Source organism: Phyllostomus hastatus, unplaced genomic scaffold (genome assembly GCF_019186645.2).
Source record: "Phyllostomus hastatus isolate PE091 unplaced genomic scaffold, TTU_PhHast_1.1 phas_scaffold_55, whole genome shotgun sequence".
Lineage (NCBI taxonomy): Eukaryota > Metazoa > Chordata > Mammalia > Chiroptera > Phyllostomidae > Phyllostomus > Phyllostomus hastatus.
Genome location: NW_025334035.1, coordinates 7,243,374 through 7,270,907, shown reverse-complemented (window position 1 = coordinate 7,270,907; position 27,534 = coordinate 7,243,374). Strand labels below are relative to the sequence as shown.

The 27,534-nt window shown below is 42.9% G+C and overlaps 1 protein-coding gene across 3 annotated transcripts in view; it reads right to left on the bottom strand.

Annotated features, from left to right (window-relative positions):
* Positions 1 to 1,494: 1,494 nt before the first annotated feature.
* Positions 1,495 to 27,534, bottom strand: part of SHISA6 (shisa family member 6) — a 271,300-nt gene continuing 245,260 nt past the window's right edge. For 2 of the 3 annotated variants that reach the window (XM_045824320.1, XM_045824321.1), the window contains 2 exons: positions 4,364 to 4,516; positions 1,495 to 2,676 (listed from right to left, as the gene is read on the bottom strand). In XM_045824320.1, the coding sequence (XP_045680276.1) occupies positions 2,126 to 2,676; positions 4,364 to 4,516 (704 nt within the window). In that variant the 3' untranslated portion in view covers positions 1,495 to 2,125. Of the gene's footprint in view, positions 2,677 to 4,363; positions 4,517 to 7,718; positions 7,776 to 27,534 lie in introns of all 3 variants that reach the window. The other variant, XM_045824319.1, reaches the window with a different exon arrangement.

Below are 27,534 nucleotides of genomic sequence, written 5' to 3'. Positions count from 1 at the left end.
ACTCTCATAAACCCCTAGGGACCAGCCCTTGAGAGGGTTTATATGTTTGTAGGGGAGGAAAGTGTACAGAGTTATCCTTGTCCTTACAGCCACAGAGTACCAGTGACAACACCTCAGCAGGGAAGCTGAGGGCTGTGCTCATCACCCTGAGCTTTAATACCCTCATGATTATGGCATGGTAAGTCTTTTAGTGGGGAGACAAGAGCTTTGGAATTCTTGGAATAAATAAGAGGAATCAGTCAATTGATTTCTCTATGGATTGTGAACTTGGTTAGATTAAAAATTACCAGATACTGGGGAGTTCTCCCTGCTCCATGCCCACCTCCCTTTTAAAGGGCCATACATAGTATATGCAGAACTGAGAGAATCTAAAATCCCAGTTCGAGGTCATTGTTTTCAGAGTTTGACTTTGGCAAGCCACCTTTTTAGTATCATAACCTTCACCCATTAGTTTGGAGCTGATTTCCCCAGCCCCAGCCCAGGAAGGTGCCCTGGTTCTGAGAATGGGGGATCCCCTTCTCTCCCTGCCTGGCTCTGGTCTTGAAGGAGTATTATTAGCTCACTATCCACTTTTCACGAGGCTGTCATATGCTGTCATTCTGGTCCCTCAGCCCCTTAGAGGCAAGGAAGGGGCTGAGATAAGCTGGCAAGGGCTGCCACCCAACAGAGCTGAGGGAATTCAGCTGCCTGGTGCCCTAGAGTCCCCTGCAGGGCACAGACTAGGGGGCTTACCAGTTAGCCCCCAGCTAACTAAATAATGGTACTCAGTAGCCTGGAGTACCATTATTTGCATTTGCTAAAGGGTCTCTGTCCCTGTGATCCAGAGGAGCCACTGTTCTGAAACAGAGAATAATGGAGCTGCAGGAGGACTAGAGGTGGGGGAAGGGGAAACAGGCAGAGTAAGCAATTCTATACCAAGAAGGGGCCAGGAAGGTGGGCAGTGATGGGGAGAGAGGAGTGTACATGGTGTGGGACAACCACCTCGGGCCCTCCTGGACTGAGGGCTGAGCTGCCCCTCTTTAGAAGCCTCTGTCTCCATCCTGCCTGGAGTGCATGGTGGGAGACAGGTGGAGCCCTGGATGACGGGAATGGCGAGCCCCTGAGACTTAGGGCATCACAGTGGCCTCCCCACCTACAGCTCTCTGGCCATGGGCAGATGCCTCTAGGGAGCAGAGTAGGGGAGGGGAAGGCAGGCCTGAGTGGCAGGTTGTCATCCTTCAGACCTAGAGGCCTGGAGGAAGTATGGAGATAATCAGGTTGCTGGGGAGGGCATCCCAAAAGTCCCTGCACCTCCTTGGTGTTCTCTTCCAGGAGGGCCAGAGCTAAACCCTGGGGAACTCAGGGGTACAACATCTAGGGCTAGGGGAGGGGCAAAGCCCCAGAATTTGGGCCAAGGGAACCTTACAGTTGGGGCACCAGCTGGAACTGGACAGGGTTCCCAGCATTGGGGAGGGAGGTAAAGGAAGATAGCCCTTCCTTGTCCCATGGCTTGGGGGAGGGGCAGGGGGGCCCTCAAGGGGTCAGAAGAAGGGCCATTCAGTGGGGACCAGAGAGCTCCAGCTGGCAAAAGAGATCATTGTTGTGCTTTATGGACTCAGCAGCTCCCAGTCTCCGAGGGCGAGAGTGAGCAGGCAGTTTTTAGGCACTAGAAGATTCCCGTGATGCGGTCCTAGGTACATAATTGAGACCGAGTAGCCTGCTCTGTCAGCCCACTGACTGCACCTGCTGGCCAGCTCAAACCCAGGGCAGCTTCAGACCAGGGTCAGGCCAGGGATAGGCCAGGGACTCTTGGCTGAGTGACCTGCAGCTGAGCTCAGGAAGGGGAGAGAGGACATGGAACTGAAAGGGAGTTGGTGATGGTGGCAGGGGTGAGGTTGGCCTACCACTCTGCTCACTCCCTTTGACTCTCCTGGGAGACAGTGATTGCTCTAGGTCCCAGTCTGAGAGGCTTTGCAGGGCCACTGGGTTGCATCCTTCTGGGGAGTATGGCTTTCTGGACAAAGAGAGCCCACCCCCCTCCTCCTCCAGAGGGGACAAGGTAAGGGAGACACAGGGCTCGAAGCTCTGCTCCAGACCCCTCCTGTCCCTGCCCAGCTCTGCCAGGTGCCTGGCCCTGTCCAGGTGGTCACACGGTCACTTCGGTCTTGCTGGCTGAGTAACAGGTGTGGTGGCCTGGGATATAGTGCAGCTGCTCCACCGTGTTATGTCTGCGTGAGGCGAAGGCCTGGCGCTTGGCCGCCGTCTGGCTCTGGCCCAGCGTGGCATAGGAGTTACTGGAGGCACTGGGATGGGAGTGCATCTTGGTCATGCGGTAGCGTTCCAGCATGGGTGTGGACACAAAGACATCTGTGTGCGAGAGGGCCCTGGACAGGGCCTGCTGGGGGAAGGCCGTCCGCTCCGGGGACAGCAGCGGGTCCTGGGAGTGCAGGCGCTCTGTGGACAGTAGCTGCTCATCAGACAGGATTCGGTCGAAGGACATGCTGAACTCATCTGGCAGGCCCCGTGCCGGGGACAGCACCCTGTCCTGCGACATGGCACGGATGGGCCGCCGGGGCCTCTCTCTAGGCAAGGGCTTCTGTTGGGACATCTGGATGACATTGAGGGGGAGGGTGCCACGGGCGGCCAAGTCGGGCAGGTGCCTCCTCCTCATGTAATACTCATCAGCCTCCTTGTCAGCTGCAGGGGAGAGAGAGAGAGAGACACCAGCTGGGGTGACAAGGTGATACCACACTGAAGCCAGCACTGAAGTAGGACCCTGCAGCCCAGACAGGTAGAGGGTGGAGGCAGTACTTGTCCAATAAATATGCAGATGGGTCCCTACAGGCTTGTTAAACTTGCTGAATGCAGATTCTGATTCAGACCTCCCATGTGGGGGGCTGGCTGGAGAGTATGTTCCCTGGTAATACCACTGCCCCATCTAGCACCACCTTGGGTGTGCAGGTACCAAGGGGCTCCTAGGAGTTCTCCAGGGAGTTCATGGGCAAGTGGAGGCAAGCCCTGGCCCCTGAACTCTGGCTCCAGGGCTGCTGCCACCACACATGTCCTGAGACAGGATGGCTCCCAGGAAGCAGCCAGCAGCTTTTCCATGAGATTCAGGGCCTACCTGGAAAGGTGGATTGCAGAACCAGACTCCTGCTAGAATAAAGATGCTCCAGCCCAAGGGGCACTTACAAAAATGTTTAACTGGTAATTTAGGAACATAGTAACACTTTCTCTGGAGTAAGAGCCAATGCCTAGGAAGTCAACACATGGTCATCCCACAGAATCCAGCCTACACATACCTCCCCCATGCCCCCAGTGGGAGCAGGCCAGAGTAATGGTACACCTCATGTAGATGCTCCACCCTTGTCTCCATTCTCCATTCAGGCGGCCTTCCCCAGATCACATAGCCTGCCAAACTCTTGAACCTACCTGAGGTATACATAAGCCTGTTTGTCTTCCCACAGACGGACTTTTAGATCCCTGCAGAATATGGGAATGCTCACTGCTTCTCAGTTTTCCCAGAGGGTAACCAGTGGGTAGATTTTGCCTCCTGAGCCATATACTCTCTCATCTTGGGCATGCATCTGATTCCTCGGATCATTGGTGATTCCCACTTTTGGCTGTAGACATGTATCATTCCACCTTGTAGGTGGCTGGTGTGGACTCATGGACTGAACTTATATCATGGCAGGTTAACATGTAGCTTCAAGCAAATACTCAGCCCTGCAGTTGGGTGGCATGAAAATAGACTCAGGGACATGAAAATAGACTCAGGAGAAGTTCCAAGGGCTGGAAATCTAGGAAAGAAGAGCTCTTCCACCACCTACCTTTTAGTCATTGTAATGTCTTCAACCCCTCAGTCCCCAGAGCCTCCCCAGACTTAGATGCAGAGCTGAGACAACTGGATGAACTGAATTCAGGTGATGAAATGGAGTGTGTTTTGGGAGTGGGGGGCCTTAGCTTCTCAAGACAAGGTTGGCTGGGTTATGGAGGAGGTGGTTTATGGGCCCTTCCATAACCAAGTCTCTGTGATGAGACCCAGAAAGTGCTGGTATTGGTAGCCTCTCCTCCAAGATCTTGAGAGTGAGGAGGGCCCATGGTTTTGAAGGCAGCAAGTGGGACAAGGCTGGGGAAGGTTCTCTCCTGCATGCCAGCTGTGGGCATGCAGACTTGGGCATGCCACGGCCTCTATTTTACCCATGGAGAATGAGCTCAGGCCCAAAATAACAAAAACAAGGAGCTTGTTGATTGTCTTCTTCCATGCTACCCTCATTCTTTGTTCTTGGGACTCCACACCAGTCCCTCAGGTGTAGGACAAGAGAGTAAGACACAAGAGGGTGTCGTGGTCGCTGAGAGATAGACCCAGGACAACTGCACTTACTTAGCCGCTTCAGGGACGAGTACTTGCTAGGGTGGGACTTCACTGCAGACTCGTAGGATGGGGGCAGGTGGGCCAAGTTCTGGAAGGAGCGGGAGAACGACAGGTCATAGGGCTCAGTGGCTGATGTCAGGATGTTGTTCATCCGTGGCTTCTCTGCAAAAGAAGGGAAGGATGCATCACATTAGTGAGGACACAGGCTGGGGAGGTAGGAGGGAGAGGGTCTGGGCTCTATGTCACATCCCTGTCCCACTTTCCTGGCCCCAGGTGCTAGGACACAGATGGTGCTAGCCACTTGCTTTCCCTCATGCTCAGTTCCAGCTGTCAACAAACCTTGGTGCAGGTGCTGTCTTTCCCGCCACTGACTATGTTGGCAGCTTACCCTTCCTTGAATGATAAACTCTGTCTCCTGGTGCACCACTGGACTGTCTGATAAGGATGTAAGCCTGATGGAGAGGCATAGAGGTATGGGAAAGGAAGACAAACATGTCCTGGTGCTTGGCTGACTTGAGGCACAGCAAGAAGTCAACAGGTACTCCTCAGGAAGCAGTGGTACCATTCCCAGAAGTAAGGTGGGTGAGTGGCTCTCCTATCACCCCTCCATCCACTTTAGTTTGGGACACTTGAGAAGGGGCAGGCTCTAACTTTAGACAAACATTACAGAGGATCATGTCTGCCCGTGCCTCCTGGCAAAATGAGTGCTAACACTTTGAAGAGAAGAATTCTGTGAACGGGGGGACAAAGAGAAGCACTCCTAGGCTTAATCCAAGGGTAGCTTCAGTACAGGCAACTCCCAGCTTCTCTGTTCTGTCCTGCCTTCACTGGTTCTTGTGGCACTGGGGATGGAGACAAGGAAGCCCAGGCAATGAGCTGGTGTTCACGCCAGCACACATGTGAGGGGGTGGGGTTGCTCAGCATCCCTGAGAGATCAGAACATGCTGTACAGAAAGAGCCTCCCTGGCATGGATAGGGATAGATGCCAGGAAGTGAAGTGAACAGGATGCCGAGAGCACTGCTACTCAGAGCTGAGGAGTAGCCCCTCAGCTCTTGTTTCTTCACTTTTGGCTGCCAAGAGCATCCGGAAGCATTACTCAGCTCATCCACTTCCAAATGCAACACTTCTGAATGTTCTTAGCCTGCTTTCTTCTCCAAAACAGGCCACTGAGCTGAGGCCAGGTCTTCCTTGCCTTCCACCATCACTTCGATGGCCCTGGCCCCTGGCTCCTGCTTTCTCTCCTGCTACTATGCCTTTTCTCACTCTTCCTGTAGCCGTATTCTCCCCTCACTCAAGACTTCTCTATGACAATGTCACGTCTTTTCAGCCCACAGTGATTTTTAGTCTTCAAGGCCCCATCACTCAGTTGATGTCTCCATCATCTCCCTTCATTTCACTCAAGTTGATCTTGATCTCCAAAGATTGCTGTCTCCTCACCAGCAGAATTCTTACTTTCCATTTTTTCTGATGTCTTCACAGTGCTTGGCTCAAAATAAGGATCCAATTAATGCTCTTTGGTTAATCAAGTGGACACAGGTCATTTCTCTTAATAGTTGCTCTGCCAGCTCCTGGGAAAGGCATTAGCACCCAAAGAAAGAATCCAGAAAAAACCCTGTCTCTGCTAGGTTGTGAGCTGCTCAAGGGCAGGGACCAGATCTCATTGACTCCCATCTCCTGATACCAGACAGAAAAAGAAAGTAGGAAGAGGGGGAAGAAAGAATGATTTCTCCCTTGGTAACCAGGAGGCTGCACTCCAGTGGGCTCTTTCTGGGGAAAACCAGTACATGGATATTCCTTCAGAACATTACTGAGCAAGGGAAGCACTCTTTGCTGGCCTTTTCTGGCTCCTCTTCCTGCTGCTGCTTCATTGCCCTGGGCATCCCTCAGGCTCTCTGCCTTCTGCTTTTCTCTCTCAGCCTTCTTGCACAGATTGTTCCTACTCCCAAGGTTTCTGATACTGCTTCTGAAGCATAACTTACATCTTCAGCTGTAACCTCCCTCCAGACTTCGTGCATGCATTTCTAACTGCTTGTTGAAAATGCTTGTCTAACTGCTTGTTGAATGGTTTTCTTGCATTTCCTATGATCATACCCAGTTCTAGATGTCCTGATGCAAACTCACCATCAGTAGCTCCATCTCCTGTACACACCGGCTGCTTTCCTTATTCCTTAGATTGTATGAATAAGACATCCCCTTATTCTTGTTAATCATAGCTCACTCATAGTTGACTCTTATTGACCATATTCAGTTAGTAACTAAGTTTTCCAAATTCTTCTTCCAAAATGTTTTACATGTGGACCCTTCTTTCTATTCTCACTATCAACATCACCACTCCTAGAAATGGTAATGAATGAGAAATCAACTTCTTGTATCAACTTCTTTTAAATGATTTCTTCAATTTCTTCCAGTTCTAATTTTCCTAGATCCACAGCCTGAGACATCCTATCAGGTTGTTGCTTTCATCATCACGTATTTCCCTAGGAGCCCAGCAGTGGAGAGGGACATCAAACCAGCCCATTTCTAGTCTCCTGATTACAATGTTCCTCTGTCTCAGTGCTGAGGCAGAGAGTAATATTACATGAGAGGGGCAGGTCTCTCTGCCAGGTAAGCTTAGAATTTATCTTTGTTTTGAGTTTCTCTCTCACTAAAATTGAATGATGTTTTCACATTCTTTCAAGCAAAGAGAGAATAATGACTGACAGTTCACAACTTACATGGCATGGTTGGCATATGTTCTGTCAAGCACTGAGCAGGTGCCAAAAATAGTTTTGCTCTGCCATGGAACATGTGAAACTGTGATCGGGTGGGAGGATGCTATAAGCTAAGAAGGAAACATGACTCTGTGCCCTTTGGCACTATGCTGACATTCCTGGGCTCTCCAGCTTTCAGCTTCTTCCCCTGCTAAGAAGCTGAAGCTCAAACCATACAGTCTGGTTTTGCATTTTATCCAGTCTTCATTAGTTTGGTTGGAGACGATCAATAGTTTACTGAGTCTCATGTTGCTTTTAAATGGTACCACAAGTAGCCTTGGGCAGAGAAGAGTGTTCACTCCTTTCTGTGGACATATAGGATTGATGGCTGTGAAATGTGATCTAGGTTGCAAGTGAAAACGAGTTAAGAAAGAGCCTCACTTCTTTTCTTCCATTGTGGAACATCACTCCAATATCAGAGACGGGACACTAAGGGAACAACAGTTTACAAGTGAGAGTGAGGCACCGTGGCCCTGAGGAAAGGTGGACACCTGACTCCTTACACCTCCTTAGCTTCAGTGAGTCAGTGCCCATAGTTTTGATGCCTGAATAGGCAGTCGTAGTTAGGGTGGAGCCACCTGGAATGAGGCCGGAATGCAGAGTCATCTCTCACCATGGGTAGGGGTCTGGGTAGCACTGCTTAAAATCGGATGGTTATACTGACGATCACCTGAAAATCATAGAAAAGAAAGTTTTAAAGAAGAGGTTCAGGCATTCCATTGTCTCTCCAACACAGCTGCATAGGGGTCCCTCTTTGGGGAGGGGTTATTTGGGTGTAGTTAGCCAGGAAGAAGACACCCTAACCTCAGGTGCTTACATCTTAGGAGGCTTTGATTTGTCCCAGGTCTTTATACACACGTGTCTGGGTGCATACTGAGATATGGAAAGGTGACATGAACTGTCCACTACCTGGGGTTGGGAGTCTTGGGTTCTAGGTTGTGTCCTACCTATAAATGACATAGCCTGATACTTAAAAAACAAACATGTATTTTCATTAATAATGCAAAAGTCCACATGGACTGAACATGCCACAAAATTAATAGAGTCATAGAAGCCAAAGTCCAGAGTCCAAGTGAAAGGTTACAAGTGAAAATGGGTTAAGAAAGGGCCTCGCTTTTTTTCTTCCACAGTAGGGGATCACTCCAACATCAGAGACGTTAGTGCTTAAAGTCAACCCTGCATTTTTGTTTACCAAACGGATGTGCATCTAATTTCAATTAAAGCCAGAGGAAGAGGAGGCATGAGGTCTTTGCTTTAGTTTATCTAAACCATGGGTTATAGCCTGGGCTGATGTGGCTCAGTGGATTGAACACTGGCCTGTGAACCAAAGGCACACCAGTTTGATTCCCAGTTAGGGCACATACCTTGGTTGAAGGCCAGGTCCCCATCTGGGGGCATACGAGAAGCAACAGCACATTAATGTTTTTCTCCCTCTCTTTCTCCCTCCCTTCCCCTTTCTCTAAAAATAAATTATTAAAATCTTAAAAAAATAAACCATGGATTATAGCTCTGCCATCATTTTAGGGCTAGATTTGTTTTTATTTCCTTGTGTCTTGTTATTGAAACCATCTTTCCTACTGTGGACATTATATCCTCTAGCTACTCCTTCTTCAGCTCCTTCACTAGATCCCTTTTCCTCTTCTATTCTCTAAACACCAGTGCTCCATAAAGCTCAGGCATCTTCTCAAAGACTGGGGCTCTACCTTCTTGCCCAAACTCATAGTTCTCAAATCTGCACTTCTAACTTGATGTCCATCTGGTCTATGGAGTTAGATTTTAAAATACTTATGGATGTCCTGTTGAAATTCCTGCCCTTAGCCCAAGCTATTAAAACCCAAAGTGAGGTCTTCATTTTTTTCTTCAACGTTCAAGCTTCAGTCTATGAACATTGAAGAAAAATGTTCTATTTTTCCATGAGCTTGGAATGTGCAACTTCGGTTATTGTTCACCATCCCCCTCCCTTCACCCTCCATATCCAATGAGTCCCCAAATCCTGTTCTTATAGCCACCTCTTCTATCCAGACCCACAATATATCTTCTTGTTTAGATTTCCCTTAGCTCTAATCTGTGGCCATTTCTAAGACAAATCATCTTGTTTGCTCCTAACAGAAAAAATTTTCCATATCCATGGAATCGTTACATCATTCCATTGGGTCAGAACACACTCTTTAAATAGCCATGGACACACTCCAGTGGGGTGTGGGTTTGGGAAGCAAGCCAGAGTTTCTCAAATGAAGATATTCTTCTTTCCTAAGACAGAATATTAAGTTATATCCAGGGAAAAAAACATTTGCCCAAGGTTGAATCAATTCTATACTGGATCTGGATTTAAGCAAAGAGAAAGAATCCAAGAAGGGAGATAAAGGAGAGATTATTTTGCTTATACTCCAGAGGAAAGTAGAAAACTAGTTTCATGGTTTGTAGTTGTTATTTTGGTTTACTTGTTTTTAAGCAATATAGCAGCATCAAAGAGGCCATTCCAAGAAATGGGAGAACCCACGTTGAAGGGTAGAGTGTGTCAGCTAGACGTAAATACTTCTCATGTTCCATTCAGAGTCATAATTGCCATAATAACATTTCATTGTATTTCCTTTTATTTCCCATCCCCTATAAAATACTATATGTATGTTTACACACACACACACACACTCTCTCTCTTTCTCTCTCTTAACATTGCTGTGAATAACCTGTAGCATTTTTCATTTTAAGAAGAATGAGAATTATAGTACTTAAAATGGAGAAAATATGGTGATTTGGTTCTCATACTTATGCAAAATAACAAACATGTGAGGAAACACCCTAAATGTTCATACATATATGTACATATACATACATAGATAAATATGTATAGTGTCCACATATATAAGAACACTATATATACTATTTTTAACTCATTTTCCTTCACTTAGTGGGAAGTATGTCTTGAATATATTTTCATGTTTTAGAATATTCTTTAAAATATTTGATGTGGTTTTACAATGATCCTTTCTGAAGAACAATCTATTGTATATTTCTATAGATAACAAATATAATATGTTTATTTAGTATATGTACTTAAGAACTCCCCTATTATTGTGTATTGAGGTTGTTTAAAAGTTTAATAAAATTGCACCAAATAACCTTAAACACAGATTTTGGCCATGTCTCATTTCCTTAAGCGAGTAACTAAAAGCAGCATTTCTAAGTCAATTCACTGCCGGTGTGGCCTGGCAATGTGACAGTGGATTGATAGATAGATTTGCTCACATTGAATCACCCATCTATCCCTGGGAAATACCTTATTTGATTTTGGTGTCATATCCTTTCATTACAACATTAGATTCCTTTTGCATATATTTTTAATCTATATGGATTCATAAAGCAAATTTGTATTTTTTATGCTAACATGTCAGCTTTTTACATCAAGATAATGATTTTGTAAAATCAGATGAATAGTGTTCCATCTTTCTGTATGCCTTGAAACTATTAATGCAGCAATTAAAATATCTGTTCTTTGGAAGTTTGAAGGAAAGAAATAAAAAATGCCCGATGTCTTGTTTGGAGAGTTCAGGTCACACTGTGGTAGGAGATTGACTTGTGATCCTGTTCTTGCACAAAACTTTGGGAGATAGATGGTATCATCAACTTACAGGTGAGGAAACTGAGGTTTGGAGATGTAGAATAATTTGCCCAACAGGTGACTTGGAGATGAAACCTAGGCAGGCTGGTGCCACAGCCCACATTCTTAACCATTATACCTACTGCTTCGCATGCTTGGCAACTTTTTCCTTGCATATTGATTTACTCAAGTTTTCTAATTGTAAATTAAATTTGTAATTTCCTTTTTTCTTAAATCCACTGGACCTTTTAAACTTTATTAGCTTAAAACTGTAACATTCCCTAAAAACCTCTCTATATGAAATTATACCCCCTTTCTTATTCTTAATTTCCTGTGTTCATGCTTTATTGATGAACAGTTTATTTGTATTATTATTTTTTCAAAGAGCTGCCTCTTATACATATCAATTTTTGTGTGTGTGTTGTCTTCAAATTGTTACTTGGTGCTTTTGAATTTGTTCATCCCTGCCTCCTAATTTTCTTTGGTTTGGTTTGTTATTGTTTTCTAATTCCTGGGTCTGAATCATTAGTCCAATTTTTTTTTACTCTTTTCTGCTAATATAAGGTCTTTAGCTCTAAATTTGGCTCTGGCACTATCCCATGAGCATCAGAAACAGAATGTTCTTAATGTTGTTGTGTCCAGAATGATCTGTAATTGCAGCCTGGATTTTCTCTCTGACCCAGAGTTCCTGAGTAAAGTGCTGCTAAATTTCAAAGTGCTTGAATTTGTTGGTTTGAACTTTTGCCATTAATTTTCTGTTTTATCACATTGTGGTCAGAAAACAGGGCCTGCTCAATTTCTGCTTTTTGGAATTTGTTGAGATTTCCTCTGTGGGCTAATACATGATCAATTTTTATAAATGTTTCGTGAGTTCTTAAAGTAAAAGTATGTTCTCTTTTTGTAGAATACAAAACTGATGTATATTTATTAAATCAGACACATGAAATACATCATTCAGCTCCTCTCTATCCTAATTTATTCTTGGCCTACTTAATCTGTCAAAGACTAAGGGAGGTGTGTTAAGGTATACCGCTACACTTGTGTTCCTGTCATTTTTTTCTTTATATTTGTTATAGAATCAGTTTTATGTATTTTATAGCTGCATTATCAATACAAAGGCTCATGATGCTTATGTCTTTTGGGGGGCTTGCGCCCTTTATCAACATTAAGTAACCCTTTCTGTCCTATTTCATGCCTTCTTTCCCTTTCAAGTCCTCTCAATCTGATATTTACATCGCCAACTCACCTTTCCCTTTGTTTGCCTTTGCCTGATCAACTTTGCCCATCCTTTTATATCTACCCTTTCTGGGTCACATTGTTTTATGCTTGTAGCCTTTGCACATGGCATTTAATTTTTAAAGAAATTCACCTTTGTGCTTCAGCACATTCTGGGTTGCCTTGATAGTTAAAGTGAATCCTTCTGCTCAGAAAACTGCCCTCCCTTCTAGTCCAGTGTTGCCCCTCCCTGTTACAGTTGTATATGACATGACCTTGGGCCCCTGCACGTGGCCCAACCTCTAGGTCATGGCTGATCTGGCCAGGTGTGAATACCTGACTCACCTGGGGCCCATTAGAGCTCCTTCTCCAGACATTAGGAATCATTATAAGAAATAAATATGGTCTCTCTTCATGACTGGACCCATGAAAAATCGGTAAAACATGGGCAGTCTTATAGATTTGGGAGAAAGTAGGTCTTTAAAGGCTCGCACATTATATTTTATAATAATGGCCACAGTTATATTTCTAATTCCAGTGCTCTCCCATAACTTCCCCATTCCAGTGCTCTCCCATAACTTCCCTATTGAATAGAGTATTTCTCCCTCTCCTTCAAACTGATGGCTCTGTCAGCACACTCCACCTTGGATTCCAGCCGCCATGCTGTAAGGACGTCCAGGCCATGTGCAGAGGCCACATGTCAGAGCTGACGTCTCCAGCTAGGAGTCCATCAACAACCGTCATGAAACTGCCAGACACGAGTGAGCACAAATTCAGAGGGTTCCAGCCCCCAGCCTTCTGGCTGCTCAAAGTCAAACAAGCAGGGCAGAGACAAGCGATACCCACTGAGCCCTACCCAAATTGCAGATTTAAAAGTGAAATAAATGTTGCCTTAATTGCACTGCTTTTATTTCAAGATAACTGTAGATTCACATGCAACTATAAGGAAGAATACAGATACCTTGTGCACTCTTTAGCCAGTTTTCCCGTGGTAACATTTTGAAAAACTACAGTATTATATCAAACCAGAATATTGACATTGACACAGTCAAGGTAGAGAACATTCCCATCAGGGGGAGGGTTCCTCACGACTCCTGTTTATAGCCATTCCCACTCCCTCTCTGCATCTACCCCTTCATTAACCCCTAGCATTGTGCCTATAATTTTGTCATTTCAAGAATGTTACATAGATGGAATTACACAATATGTGATCCTTAGGAATGCATAATACCCTGGAGATTTATTGAGCGTAATACTTGGGAGATTCATCCAGGTTGTTGCATGTACCAATAGTTTATTTCTTTTTATTGCCATGTAGTCAATATTCCATGATATGGATGGTCCCACAGCTTGTTTAAATAATTGTCTGTTGAACAACACTTGGGTTGTTTTCAACATTGCAGTATTATGAGTAGAGATGCTATAAACATTCACATGCAGGTTTTTGTGTTGACATAAGTCTTCATTTGTCTTAGATAAAAGCCTAGGAACACAATTGTTGGGTTATATGGTAGTAGCATGTTTAATGCTTTTAAGAATGTGCAAAACTGTTTTTCAGCATGGCTGCACCAATTTACATTCCCACCAGCAATGAATGAATGGTCTAGTTTCTCCACATCCTTGCCAGCATTTGGTGTTGCCACTATTTTTTATTTTAGCCCTTTTTAGTAGTGATATTTCATTGTAGCTTTAATTTGCATTTCCCTAATGGCTAATGATGCTAAACATCCTTTCACTGTGCTCATTTTTTTCATCTGTAAATCTTCAGTGAAATGTCTCTTGATTACTTTTGCCCACTTTCTAATCGGATTGTTTGCATTTTTTTCTGTTACATTTTGTGAGTTCTTTTTATATCCTAGGTAAAAGTTATTTGTGGGATATAGTGTGTAAATGTCTCCCCAGCTGAGTTTGTCCTGTCATCCTTTTAACAGGGTCTTTGCAGAACAGAAGTTTTAATTTTGATGAAGTCCAATTTATTAATTTTTTATTTCATAGATTTTGCTAAAAAACTTTTCCTGACCCTAGGAAAATCCCAAAGGCTTTTCCTATTTTTTTTCTAGATGTTTTATAGTTTTATATTTTACATTGAAATCCACCATGTATTTTGAGTTAAATTTTATATAAGGTATGAGACTTAGGTTTAGGTGGAGTTTTTTTTTTCTTATGACGTCAAATTGTTCCAGCATCATTTCTTAAAAAGACCCTCTTTCTTCCATTTAATTTCTTCTGCACACTTGTCAAAAAATCAGTTGAACATACTTGTGTGGGTCTATTTCTGCATTTTCTATTCTTCTCCATCAGTCTAGATGTGTATGCTTCTGCCAATACCAGGCAGTCTTGACTACTGTAGCTGTCTGATATTTCTTCAAATTGAGTAGACTGATCCCTCCCACTCTATTTTTCCTTTTTAAAATTATTTTATCTCTACTAATTCCTTATATGCCTCTCCATATAAATTTTACAATAATTTTGTATATATCTACAAAAAAGTGTTGCAAGGATGTTGATAGGAATTATGTTAAATCTTTGTATTATTTTGGAAGAACTGATACGTTTATCCTGTTGAGTTTTTCAATCCATGAGCATGGTACGTCTCTTTATATTGTACCACTTTAATACCTTTGGCAATAATTACATGTGAAGACTACCCTGTGGTCCCACCCATTATGCATTTCAGGGGACCTCTAAACAGTGCTTCCAAAACTGGATCCAGAAAACCATGTGGAGTCCTTGGAAGTGCCTCAAGGTCCACTGTTGGAGAGGTAGAGTCTAGGGGGTGGTGTCTTAGCACAGTCCTCTTAACCTCACCTCACCCAGGGCAGCTTGATTTTCACCTGTCTTCTGAATTGGGCTTCTTCCTGAGATTTCATTTGAGGAAACAGTTCCAGTGCTTCTATATTTAAAAATCTGCAAATCAAATTCAGCTACTTCTTTTTATGTTGAGAAAAGAGGCACAGAGAAATGCAGTGACCATACCAAGATCACAAAGTTGGTGGCTGAGAAAGGACTAGGTCTTAGGCAGTGCTTTTTTCATGATGCGTTTTTGTCTTGCAAAAGCATTGTCTTGCTTTCATGAAAGCTTGCATGCTATTTACAAAGCCTCTCTTGTGTCTTCTAGTGCAAGTGCCCATGAGCTGTGTATTCTCTGGTGGCTTTGCCCCCAGGTGCTAGCTGCATTTGGCTCTCAGTGTTTATCTGACTTCCCTGAGATACTTACTCTGAATTCTGGAGTTGGCAGTGGGCAGAATGGAGTGTGGCTCTGGGTCAATAAGCTGACCCAGATACTACACATTATACCCTTCCTCTTGGGTACTCATGATGCATGTTAAAAGCTCTGAGAGGTCTAGCAATAAATAATCCATTTTGTTAGTTGACTGTGGGGAACTTTTTTCCACCTAACACAGGGTACAAACAAGAAACAGATACACATCCATGTGAGTGTTTTATGGGGTTTTAATAAAGTGACTATTTTCAAAGGTGTGACCAAGATGTAGGGAACCCATAAGGGATGGTGCATTGCCCTGGAACTAGGAAGAGTGACAGGCTTTATCTAAACCAGGCCTGAGTGGTGAAGGGAGTGGCTTCTGGAACCCAAAGGAGGAGAGAGCTGTGTAGATAGGACCCCCTGATCTTTGGTTGAGGGACACAGCAAATCCCCCATGAATGTTCCAGAAGGTAGCCTGGGAAATAAGTATACCCCAACTTCACTCCTCTCCATCCCTTCGATCTCTTTCCAGGATTGCCCATTTACCAACCCAATCAACATCCATAGAACATGAGGGCCCAAAGAAGCAATCCATAAAGCTTAGCATCCAGCAGACTGAATTAGGGTGGAGAACAGATATGGAGGGTCAAATGGATAAACCATCCAGCACAGTTTTTATTAACCCTCTCTGAAAAACTGCTACTCTAGCACCTTTTAAAGATGGTCTGTGGGGGTTTGGGCAGATGGTATTCTAGGCAATGAATGGAGTTTGGGTGTGTGGGCAGTTAGGAGCTGATGCAGGATGGAGAGAAGCAGAATTCATGATGCACAAAGAACAGGAAGGCTTAATGGTTAGCCTGGAGTTCCTGTGTATGGTGATGTGTATACAGTCTGTTGGATTTGGCATCCTGTCTCTTCCTGGAAGTATCAGTGGATCACATCTCCACTCCCTCAATTACCAGTCTCCCCTCTCCCTCTTCAAGGAGTCCTGGGCCTTGGCACAGTGCCCAGTCAGGGCCTTCAGTGTCCTGATGGATTGGGTTGGAGAACACAACTCTTAATGAGTGCTCAGGGCTCATTGATCGATAAGCTGACAAGAGTATAAAGTGATAAAGCTGTCTCCATCTGAGCTCTGAGGCTGTTTGAAGGGAGCAGAGAAGCAAGGTGGATCTCTGTGGACCACCAATGGTTAACAGGTCTCTTGAAATCAACTGCAAAGTTGCTGGAGCTGACAGTGAGTACTTTGCATTGGTGCCTGGTTTACCTGCCAAGGGAAATGACTAGCTTTCTCTGTATAGCACAGAAACTGTGTGCATGCCATGTGTGTCTGTGTATTTGCTTATGTGTGTGTGAGAATGAGAGAGGGTGAAAGAGAAGAGTATCTGGTGTTGGACATTCCTGGTGAAAATTCAATGACAGATGTAGCAAAAGTAATTTCTGTTTAGTGAGGCATAGGAAGGTTGTGGGGTACAAATAATACCCAAAGACACAAAGAATGACTTGATCAGTGGGATCCTGAGTACAAAGCAAAGCACTATGCACATTGGTTACAGATTCCCAAGTTTTAGGCCTCCTTGCCACACTCTGGAATTGCTATGGTAACATCTTAATTTCTGCCACTTTGGTCTCTGCCTCTGTGGGTCCACCTTGCACACTCCTGCTATATTAGTCTTTCTAAAATGCTAACTCATCCCAGTCTTTAGCCCGCAAATGCTATAAATTACCAATAGCTTAAATCTTAGATGCCCAAGGCCAAAAGATTTTGAACTAGTATACCTAAGAAACTAGTAGGAACTAGGGAGAGGAACTCATAAAAAAGAATCCTGGGTCCTTCCCTATGCCATGATTTAAGATTTAGGTGATCAGAGATCAGCCCCAGGTGATACTTGTGCAGCTGGAATGTGGACCACACTTTGAGAAATGCAGTAGATGGCTCTAAATTTTCCAAGCTGCCCGCGGTCTAGGCCCATTTCATCTCAACCAACACATCAGAGTCATATGGACTGATTTTCCCTCTGCTATTCCCAACCCTCATCCCCACCTCGGTGCTTTGCTCAGGAATGTTTTCCACCTAACTTGCTCTTCTCCTCCTTATTTACCCCCAACCCTTCCAATCCTTGAAGGTGAAACTCCAGTTTCATCTCCATAAAGTCATTCTCGAGTCCTCTGATGCAAAATGTTCCTCCTTGCCCTTCTGATAATTGGAGCATTTATTACCACCACCTTTTGCTTTTGGTGCTTAATCATGTTATTTTGGCTTTTTACTGCTCTGTCTCATTCATTTGCTTATTCCAAGATAGTTCTGTATGTAAAGCATTTCTCCTCTACTATTAATACATTGAACATTTCTGAAGGCTGATCACACTTTTTTGTTTACCTTAACCCAATATTCCCTGGGATGAATTTTTGGGGGCACTTGTGCAACTTTTTAAATGATGAATGAATGTGTAAACCAATCCACTCTTGTGGTGGTGGAAAATGGACAACAGGCCCCGGTGATGAAGCTCAATTGCCTACCCCACTTTCTCTCTTGCTGTCCTCTACCCTCTTACTCAGGTTCAGAGTGGCAGATTTTCTGGGCCTGTAGCCACAGCTGTGGGTTGTAATAGTTTATCTGTGTCCAAATATGAGTGCGTGTGGAGTGTGTGTGGAGGAGGAGTGGGGCACCCCTCCTTCCCCACCTCAAATCCAACCCACACTGCACACTTCTTGAGGATTCATTGACACTCTAATGCATCTGACACAACCCCTTTAATCTTGGCAACATGAAAAGGTCAATGGAGAGAGGTGGGTCTGTGAGTCAAGGTTTCAGAGGGTGGGATTTCTCCCAAGATGACAGGTTGGTTGCCAATGACATTGTGAGAGCATCAGTCACTGTGTTCCTGTCCACGCTCACTCCTCCTTTCTGTCTTTACTCTTCAAATTGCAGAGGCTTTGAGTTGGTCTCCTGGGCCCCCCACAGAAAGTCCAGCTTCCTGTGAGTGCCTCTCTCAGGGGCCTGCCCTGTCTCCCCACTTTGGGCAAGGATTTTCATTTTCAATTCTGCTGAAACAAATGGCATCTCATGGGTTGTCATGCCCACACAGGAAAAAACAATGTGTCTTCTGCCAGATTCACTTAAAAAGACAAACTTTAGGTTTCCCTGAGAGCTGCCTGCCACCTGCTGCTTCTTCAGAAGGGACAGCTTCGGCTCCTCTGAGCCTGGAGGCACTGGAGCTGTGTTTGTTCTGCTAGCTGTTATTTTAATCACCACAAAAGGTGTATTTACCATCCCCTTGACTCCAAGGGACCAATCACCCTTCTAGCAATAAGGACTGAGCATATCCCTGAGAGCTGTTTAAATCATACCCTGGAAAGTCAGCCTTGCAGGGCCCTGGGATTACCTGGGAGTGGGACAGAGCATGAGTACCGAGTGTGTGATGAGGCGTGTCTGGGACAGGGTGGGTTGTCTTGGCCTCTGACACTGTGCCCTGCTGGCACCATCAGGTGGGCTCCTTGAGGAGGTTGGGCACCTGTGATATTCCCTCAGAAGTAGGATTGTTATGTGATTCTATGGCAAATCTAAGATCCTTCTCACCCCCACCATTAGGCACCCCAACCTACAATTTCCCAAGCTTGATACAGGCACCCAGCAAGCTACTGGGTGACACAAAGTGGCTCAATGTTGCAAAAGGTGACTCCAAATGAAATAACTAGAACAGAGGGATGACTGATATTTAGAGGGCATGCAGCCTTTGGGGAAACACCAAAATATCCCAAATACAAAGTAGGTCACCAGAGGTTCTGCATATATCCTGTAATATGGTAAGCTACAAGTGTATCTGACAGTATTATATTTCTGATTAAGAAGTAATTTTTTTTGTGATCTGGGTCCATTTTTAACTTTTGTATTTGTTCTTTACATTGCAATACCAATTGAAGGACATTCTTAGCCTGGTGAGTGACCCAAGAGGCCACAGGCATTCCTATCCCAGTATAAATGGAGTTTTACTGTGTTTGGGCAAAGACAATAATCTTTTTTTCTACCTGCTATCATGTGTTGTAAGTTACAGTGCTAAGTAATTTATAAGTATCATGCCATTGAAACCTCACAATGGTTCCATGAGATCATTCGCATTTTATAAATCACAGAGTTGCCCAAAGTTGCACAGAAAGTAAGTGGCTGAACCCAGACTCAAACTCACATCTAAAGACTCCAAACATAGTGTCCTTGAACTCTACACTATACTATCATTTTGCTGGACTATGCAAACATAGGCTCATGTGCAGCATCAACTACAGAGCTGCAATTTCTAGTGGAGACTGAGTTTCTAGGGGGACCTGGGTTCTCTTGATCTGCTACCTGGTAATAAATGGTTGATACTCGGAGAAAATCTCATGCAATTTCTGATCTATAGGATCCCGTTCTCACATCCACCCCATTCATCTCCATGAAGACTATTACCGACTCAGCTCAGAGCAATGCAGCTCTTCCTTGTCTGTCCATGCATTGTCCCACTGCTGGCAATATCTTAACCTCCCATGGCAGCCCTTCCGTTTCTTCATCCAATAACCACCATACAATCAGTGTCTGCCTCTTAGAGACTTAAGAATGCAGGAGCTAAGGCAGCAAGCACTCTTTTTCTGGGGACAACTGTGGGGAGAATCGCTTCCAGGCAGTGAGTCAGGGTCCCCTGGAGAATGGTGACCTGCCCTCCCATGCTCATTCTTGTGTCCATGACCTTCTTAGTCTCATCTAATATGCAGCCATATGTCATCACTGCCCTGCACTCTGATTCATTCTCCCTGGAAGGTCCCTTCCCCTTTGGCCACTTGCTAAATTCTCACCCACCCTTCAAAGCCAGTGAAAAGACTCCCCCTCCATTGCAGCCTTCTCCAACCCTTCAGACAGCCTCTCCTCACTGTGCACTCTCTTATGCCCTGTAATTTCTTGGGGGCACATACCACTTCCTACATTGGGTTATAATTAGATGTATACATGCCCTCTCTCTTCTGAAAGGGCTGTAAGTATTATTGTAGGTTGATGATGGTGAGTGATAGAGGATTCCTATTTGTGTTTCCCAAGCTAACAGTGCTTTCACTCAATAAGCATCTGTAGATGAAAAAGTGAGTCCATTATCCTAAACACTTGGAATATATGAAGGTGGATCTGACACAATCTTATATGCACACAATAGGTGTTCAACACATATTTTTGAATCAAGTGATACATTTACCTATAATTGCAGAGGGCACATAAAATACTTTGAACATTTTTGTAAAGTATAATTAGGGAAGGCTTCATAAAGAAGGGAAACCTTGCACAAGGCCATAAAGAGCCTTGGTTTTTGAGTAGGGGGGTGGGAATCACACATAGGCACTTGTTTCATGTAAAAGAAATCCAATAATAAAGACAGTGGAGTTTGTAGGACAGATGGTTAGGATTAGACAGAAGGAGTGTGCTGGCAAAGGTAGCCATAAAGGTGGATAGAAAGGTGGCAGTTTTTAATGGCATCATGTTGTGGGCACATTTGACTCAGAGCAGTTACCAAGACAACTGAGAAGACTTTACTGGTCTCCTGGGAATCCTGACCATATGACTATTGCAGGGAAATGACAAACCTCAGCTGATATCCCCAAAGGGGAAGAAAGGACTATTCCATAGTGAAGCAAATTCACTTGTTAGATTTGGAAATGTCTACCATCATATCCTTGCTTTGTTTGTGCAAAATTCATACATGGCTTCTTTTCCTCATGAGTATGGAAAGCCTCTGCTAGGAAGAACATCTTAGATAAACGACTATCTTTGACACAGACATGCCAGTGAGGCTGCCAGAACTTGAGAGCAGAGTGTTCTGAGACCTTCCTTCAGGGTGAGCCAGCTGGAGGAGCAGCCCGACAGCAGTGTGCCACTCTGGTGCTCCTCAGCCCAGCTCTTGGAAGTCTCTGGCAGTATCTCTGTCTCTGGTCTGAAAATAACTCCAGTGGTTACTGGTTTTAATTTTTAAAGTCTCTACTCATATAATTAATATGTGTCATTGTGGAAAGTCTCAAAACTAAAAATGAACTAAAAAAGGTGCTATTTTCCCCACCCCAAATGGGATAATACTAAAAAAACTGATTGATGGTGTGATCTTTTCAGTGACAAGTACTTTGAATATTTCAGTCGATGATGAACTCCTCTGTGATGATTGTAAATAGTGGCTTCGCATTCAGCCACATGGATGCATCACAATTGTTTTTTTAAAGCTAGTTCCCCATGGTTAGATATTTAAGTTGTTTCCCTTTCAGTGATATAAACAATACTTTACACCTCTATAGGCAGAACTTTGTTCATGTCCTTAATTGTTTTCCGTAGGGAAAATTTCTAGAATCTGAATTTCTAGATTAGAAAGTATAGTTTCAAAGACTTTGGTTTAACTTCCTGACAGAAGTGTGCTGATGTATACCTCTTTCAGCTCCGCACAAGAGTGCGCCGCCCACCTCCCTCCATTCTGAGCCGCATGGGAGCACCATCTTCTTTGGGGGGAGTGGTTTTTCTCAAGGTAAGAGGGTATTTTTCATTGATTAATAGTGGGAAGAATTATTTTTAAAATTTCCTTTGTTTGACAGGAGAAATATGTTTCAATATTTTTGATAGTTTCTTTTGCTCATTTCTCTCCCTTTGGGGTGATTATCTTGTTTTCATCCTTTAAAAATTTTTTTAATCCTCACCTGAGGATATGTTTTGGTTGATTTTAGAGAGGGGGGAGAGAGAGAGAGAGAGAGAGAGAGAGAGAGAGAGAGAGAGAGAGAGAGATCAGTTGCCCCTTACGTGCTCTGACTGGGAATCCACCCACAAACTTTCTGTGTATAGGACAATCCTCCAACCAACCAAGCCACCTGGGGCCAGGGCATAATTTTATCCTTTTCTTAATTTTTAAGAACACTCTGTATAAAAGCTATCAATTCTACATGTATCACAACATTTTTCCCAATTTTTTAAACATTTGTCTTTTAATTTAATTTTTTGACTTACAAATAAATTCAAATGTAGTTAAGATTATCTGTGTTTTTCTCTGTTTTGTCTCTTTGGCAATTTATTAATTTATAATTCAAAAACCAATTTTTGAGCACAGACTCTGGGCCTAGTGTTGGGATATACTCAGAGAGGACATTTTTATTCCCTGATGGCACAAATATTGCTTCTCCTATTCTTTTATAGTTTCAATTTGGCATTTTAATCTTCAGTATACTTGGAATTTACTGTATTATATCGCAAGATAAGAATTTAATTTATTTTCAAGTGGTTAACTATGGAGTACAACACAGCCTTTCCTTACTTCTGTACAAATCCATCTTAATCTTATACCAAATAATTACCCATCACAGAGTTTGGCAGCTAAGCTCACAGGCTATTTAGATTAACAATAATGAGGAAGGGTTGCCCAGTGTGAGGCCTGCAGAGTGAACTGTCTGAACTTATATCCAGAAATTATTCCATGGTTTTGAGAATATTTTTGATAGTAAAGGGGCAACTAGGGGAAGTCAAGATTTTGACTGGGAGTCTATCTCATAAACTATTAAGCAGTAGTTGGATGTAAAAGGAAAAGAAGATCTATGCTAGACCAGGTGGAGCAGCTTCCTGCAGGCTGTTGGGATCTGTGGCCCACAGGCACCCTCATGTGATGTGACTGCATCTGGAAGACTCTGAGCATCCCTGACAGTGTCCCAGGGTTGGCACTGTGAACGGAAGCACCCGTGTGTTCTTTGTCATTAAGGGAGTGTTGGTTTCCCCCAAATGTCTGTGTCTGCGGGCTTTCCCTGTCGGCCAGAACTCATCACACATGCAGTCCCATGCTGCTTATGGGGTCTTTTTGGTACCACTCTCACCCTGTTTTAATCATCAAAATTTAAATTAACTTTTAAGTGGCTAAGTATCTAGCAGTGGAATATCCCTCTGTATGTTTACATATTTGTATATACATATTATTGCCATAATTTTTTTTCCTCCAGGGGTATTTTGCTATTCTAAAATAGTAAAATTATTCTTGAAAAAATTCTGTTCAAGCAAAGGATACAAGGGTAGTTTACTATTATTTTGTAAAATTAACAAATTCAGATTTTTGTCTGGAATTACATTACATGTATGGATTATTTGGGGGATATTTTAATTTTTTCCCATTCAGGGACATGGTATGTATCCTCCATTTATTTAGAACCCTTTATTATGTACCTTAGTAAATAGTTGTTATTTTTTAATAGAGACCCTGAATGTTTTTAATACTAACAATTATTTTTAATTATTGCATATGTGTTTTATAGTGGATACAAATGCTCAGTTTGGTAAATACTATTAAGTAGCCAAAAACAACTAAAAAGGGTTATAACTTAACAAAAAAAAACCCTCTAAAATTTGGAAGTAACTCCCTGGGACTTTATAATGTTTAAAGTTTATTTAAAATTCTTCATCTTTTAACAAAGCAAACAAACTCATAAGCCAGCAAACACATAGTTAGAAATACACCTTAGGGGTGGGGGCCTGTGGATAAGTTTGGCAATTGGATTACACAGGTAGTCTGATTTGAGGGTGTAAAGTAATCTGCGGATGCTCAAATTGTGAATGACAGGAGGCTCCCACCTGGCTCTCTGAATCCAGGTAACTGTGCTGATTTTTTTTTTAACCTCCAGCTGTGGAGTCTGGCAATAGTTCCTCATTATAAAGTCGACTTTGCAAACAAACCAGAATGGAAGGAAGGTGTTTGCTCAAGGACCTTCTGCATGATGGGCTCTGTTCCTCATGAGGTTCTTGACCTTAACAAGCAAAGTGCTCCAGGTAGGATCCAACCTGTGTGGACTGAGTGGAAAGTGAATCCCATCTTCTCAAGGGCAACCTTTTACCACGCCATGTTACAGATTATCCCTTTCCTGGACATTTTACCCAAAGAATGAGCTTCTCGGTTGATCAGCCATAGGTTTGGGTTTCCCCAGACCAACATTCACATGAATGGCAGATGTTAGTCTTGAAAATTCATAAATACCTCTGGAATATGTCTTCCTATTTGGGAGGAAATCTATAAGGAAGCTAAAAGACTACATATGGATATAGATGGAAACCAGTGAAGGGTTATGCTATAGGAATTCCACACGGGATTTTGGTGTGGATGGAAATATAAAAACTGCACTGTAAAACTACTAAAGGAGTTGGAAAAATCAGCAGAGTCTATTGGTTTGGATTTTGTCTTGTTTGTTACTACTGTGGGTCTACTGTTGATTTATATGCGTGTGTTTTTCACCCATATATAGAGATGAGAAGCTTAATCATTCTTATATTTCAAATATTGTTTATTAGATTATTAGGAATAACCTGATGAGAAATTGATCTTTCTGGGTAATATTTTTCAGAAAGAATGACATAGACCCAGGGTTGGCAAACTGTGGTCCATGGACCAAATCTTACCTGCCACCGATTTTGCAAATGGTTTTACTAGAATACAGCTATACCACTTATTTATGTATTGTATAATGTCTATGACACTTTCATGCTAGAACTGTAGACTTGAGTAATTGTGAGAGGGACTGTATGACCTGCAAAGCCTAAAACACTGACTCTGACCCTTTACAAAAATGTTTGCCCACCTCTAACATAGATTACCTTTTAGACTTCTGAAGTTATTTGTGTAGGTGGTCCCTAACTTTTAACCAGTTTATACAACATCTCATATGAGTTACCTTATTCATTTTGTAAATTGTTTATCCCTGAAGGTGACGTGGTAGTGTTCAAACTAGAAAGTCTGCATTGAGACTTTTACTTTGCCTGGGGCAGGCACATGTCTAGTCATGCTCCAAAAAGTCTACAGGCTAAAATGTATTTGTCCCTGTTTTGTGAGGTGCAAGGGTGATGCTCTCTGGTGGCCCAACTGTGAGCATGCAGAGCAAGTGGGAAGCAGTGGTGTCTCACATAAGGACGCAAACATTCTCACCAGGTTTCTCAGTTTCCACAAACTGATGTGAACTGCTCTCAGATTCATTGTCTTTGCACAATGCAGAGTACTCACACTACCCAAGAGTATAGACAGTCTCTAACTCTTTACCTTGCAATATTTATTTGGTCAAAAGAAACAATAGTAGTAAGGAAATACTGACTCATCCTCATATTTGCAACCATATCTGGGCCAACCAAGTCAGCAGGAGTAGGGAGCTCACAGCACAGTGTCGCCAGCATTTTTGTTTACTGACATTCACCATTAAGTCTACTGAGGATTGGTATGTGGAATAGCCCTATGAAACCCATCATTTAGAATAACCTTGTTCATGACATCATAACATTTCCTTTAAGAAAACCACTGGGTGAAAGAAGTTTATCTGCATACCAGTAGGTAGACATCTCTCAACCCCCACCTTTGCTTTATTTTTCTCCCTCTTTTGCTTTGGTGAGGCCCCTTTAATTCCTTCTGAGGCAAGGTGAAATATATATAAGCAACAAGAAAAATCAAATCAAGTAGCAACAACAGAACCCCACAGGTCTTCCATGTGTTGTGCATAAGACAGCCCTCCACCCTGTGTTCCAGGCATTAGAATGTGTAGGAGTCACTTCTCAAGATGGTGGTCTAAATGCAATAGAGCCATAACACCCCTAACCTCTTCTTTTGAAAAGGAGATTTAAAAAATATCAGATTATAGCAGTAAGTGATGTTGTTGCAAAATATTCAGAAATTATAGAAAAACAAAACAAATAAAAGCTACCTATAAGCCCACTACCCAGAGAATTATCTTATTTCTTAAAATATAAAAACAGAACTCATCTGTAATTCATGCGTTCAGCCAACCTCCTCTAGGACCATATTATGGACCACATTGACCTAGAATACTTATTTTTCTGCCCCACTTTGCCATGGGTTGCTGTCTCATGATTTTAATTGTGTCCCTTTCATAACTGAAAAAGTAGGGTTTAGTCTCTTTCTCAGAAGTTTGGGACCTTGTGGCCAGATGGCACAAGTGTGGCCTCTGTGTGATTCAAGCAGGAGGTATGCATATTCTTTTCAAAGAGTTCCAAATTATACCTCCTTACTGCTCTCCACCCAAGAAATAACTGTGTGGAGAGGATAAAGCAGATACATAAAAACATGTTTTAAATAAATATCAAAGCCTCCCATTTTCATAGAAGATGCAGATACAATATTAGACTATTATAATTAGTGTGATTAGTGTCAGCCTGACTCTTGGTGGACAAACCCCAAGCTCTGTAACTATGACTTCTTGCTCAAGCATTGGGCAAATACTTTTTTTTCTCCTCTCTCGGGCATATCTCTCTCTCTGGCTCACAAGAGAGACATCTGCATGCTGCTGCAATGATCTTTCAGCATTTTTATTCAGCTACACTTTTTGGTGTTTTGTCAGATACTCTTTGCAGACTCTAATCCTCCTCCCACAGATAACGGGAAGAATAAATGACCAGAAATGAAAACGACGAAGCTGCAGCTCTTGTGCAAACAGGATGCTTCCCCCTGTTTCTTTCTTCTTCTTTCTTTAAATCTCTCCAGCTTCTCTGCTCAGCTCCAGAATGAACCTAAACATACTGTCTGTGGTTGTTAACTAACAGGCTTAGGTAGTTGCTCCTAAAAAACTTGCCATCGCATTGTTTTAGAAGCTTAGGGAGTGCTCAGTCAGTATCTGAGATGAAACCAGTGCAAACATCTGCTGCAAGACTGTTTAAATATTGGTAAAAATATTCTTGAAATAATTCTGTTCAAGCAAAGGATACAGGTTGTTTTGAAAAATGGCTCTGAAAATGGAATCTAAGGCAATCTGTGATCTCAAGGCATGTCTGGGGACTTAATAAGGCAAAGAAGTTTCTGGAAACTTACATGTAAAGTATAATTGCATGCAACTCCGTGTAAGGAAGTTCTTGTTGAAAACATTTTACTGGAATGTGGAACATAGGCTCAGTCTGAATCACGTGAACTATGTCATCTATTAATGCAACAGAGCCTAGTTATAACTTTTGTGTTTTTTTTTTAACTCAGTGTATAAACTACATCTAAGTGGGTTTGTCCTCTTTGATGCTCCTTTTCTGTCTCTTCCAAGAGAGCTGAAGTGACCTGGGAGAGAACAGCTAGAGTCTGGCTAGTTTCTTCATGACTACTTCCTGAAGGGCAGTCATTGCAAGAATCTCTACAAGTTTGTGCCAATAACTCCCAAATAAACTGCAAATATTTTAGAAATCAAGCCAATCTGAAACATCAAGTCCCAAGAGGGTTTTGCCTAAGTTAAGAATGAGGATAAATTGATATAAGGGACTTCTGAAAAAATATGAAATAAGTACTCATTTCTATAAAAATCTTGCTTTAAGTACAAAATATGTATTTAATTATTATCCTCAAAAGCTTGCTTTGGAGAGTAATATAATCCACTGGTTAACATTGTTTAACATCAGCTGTTTTAATAAAGACA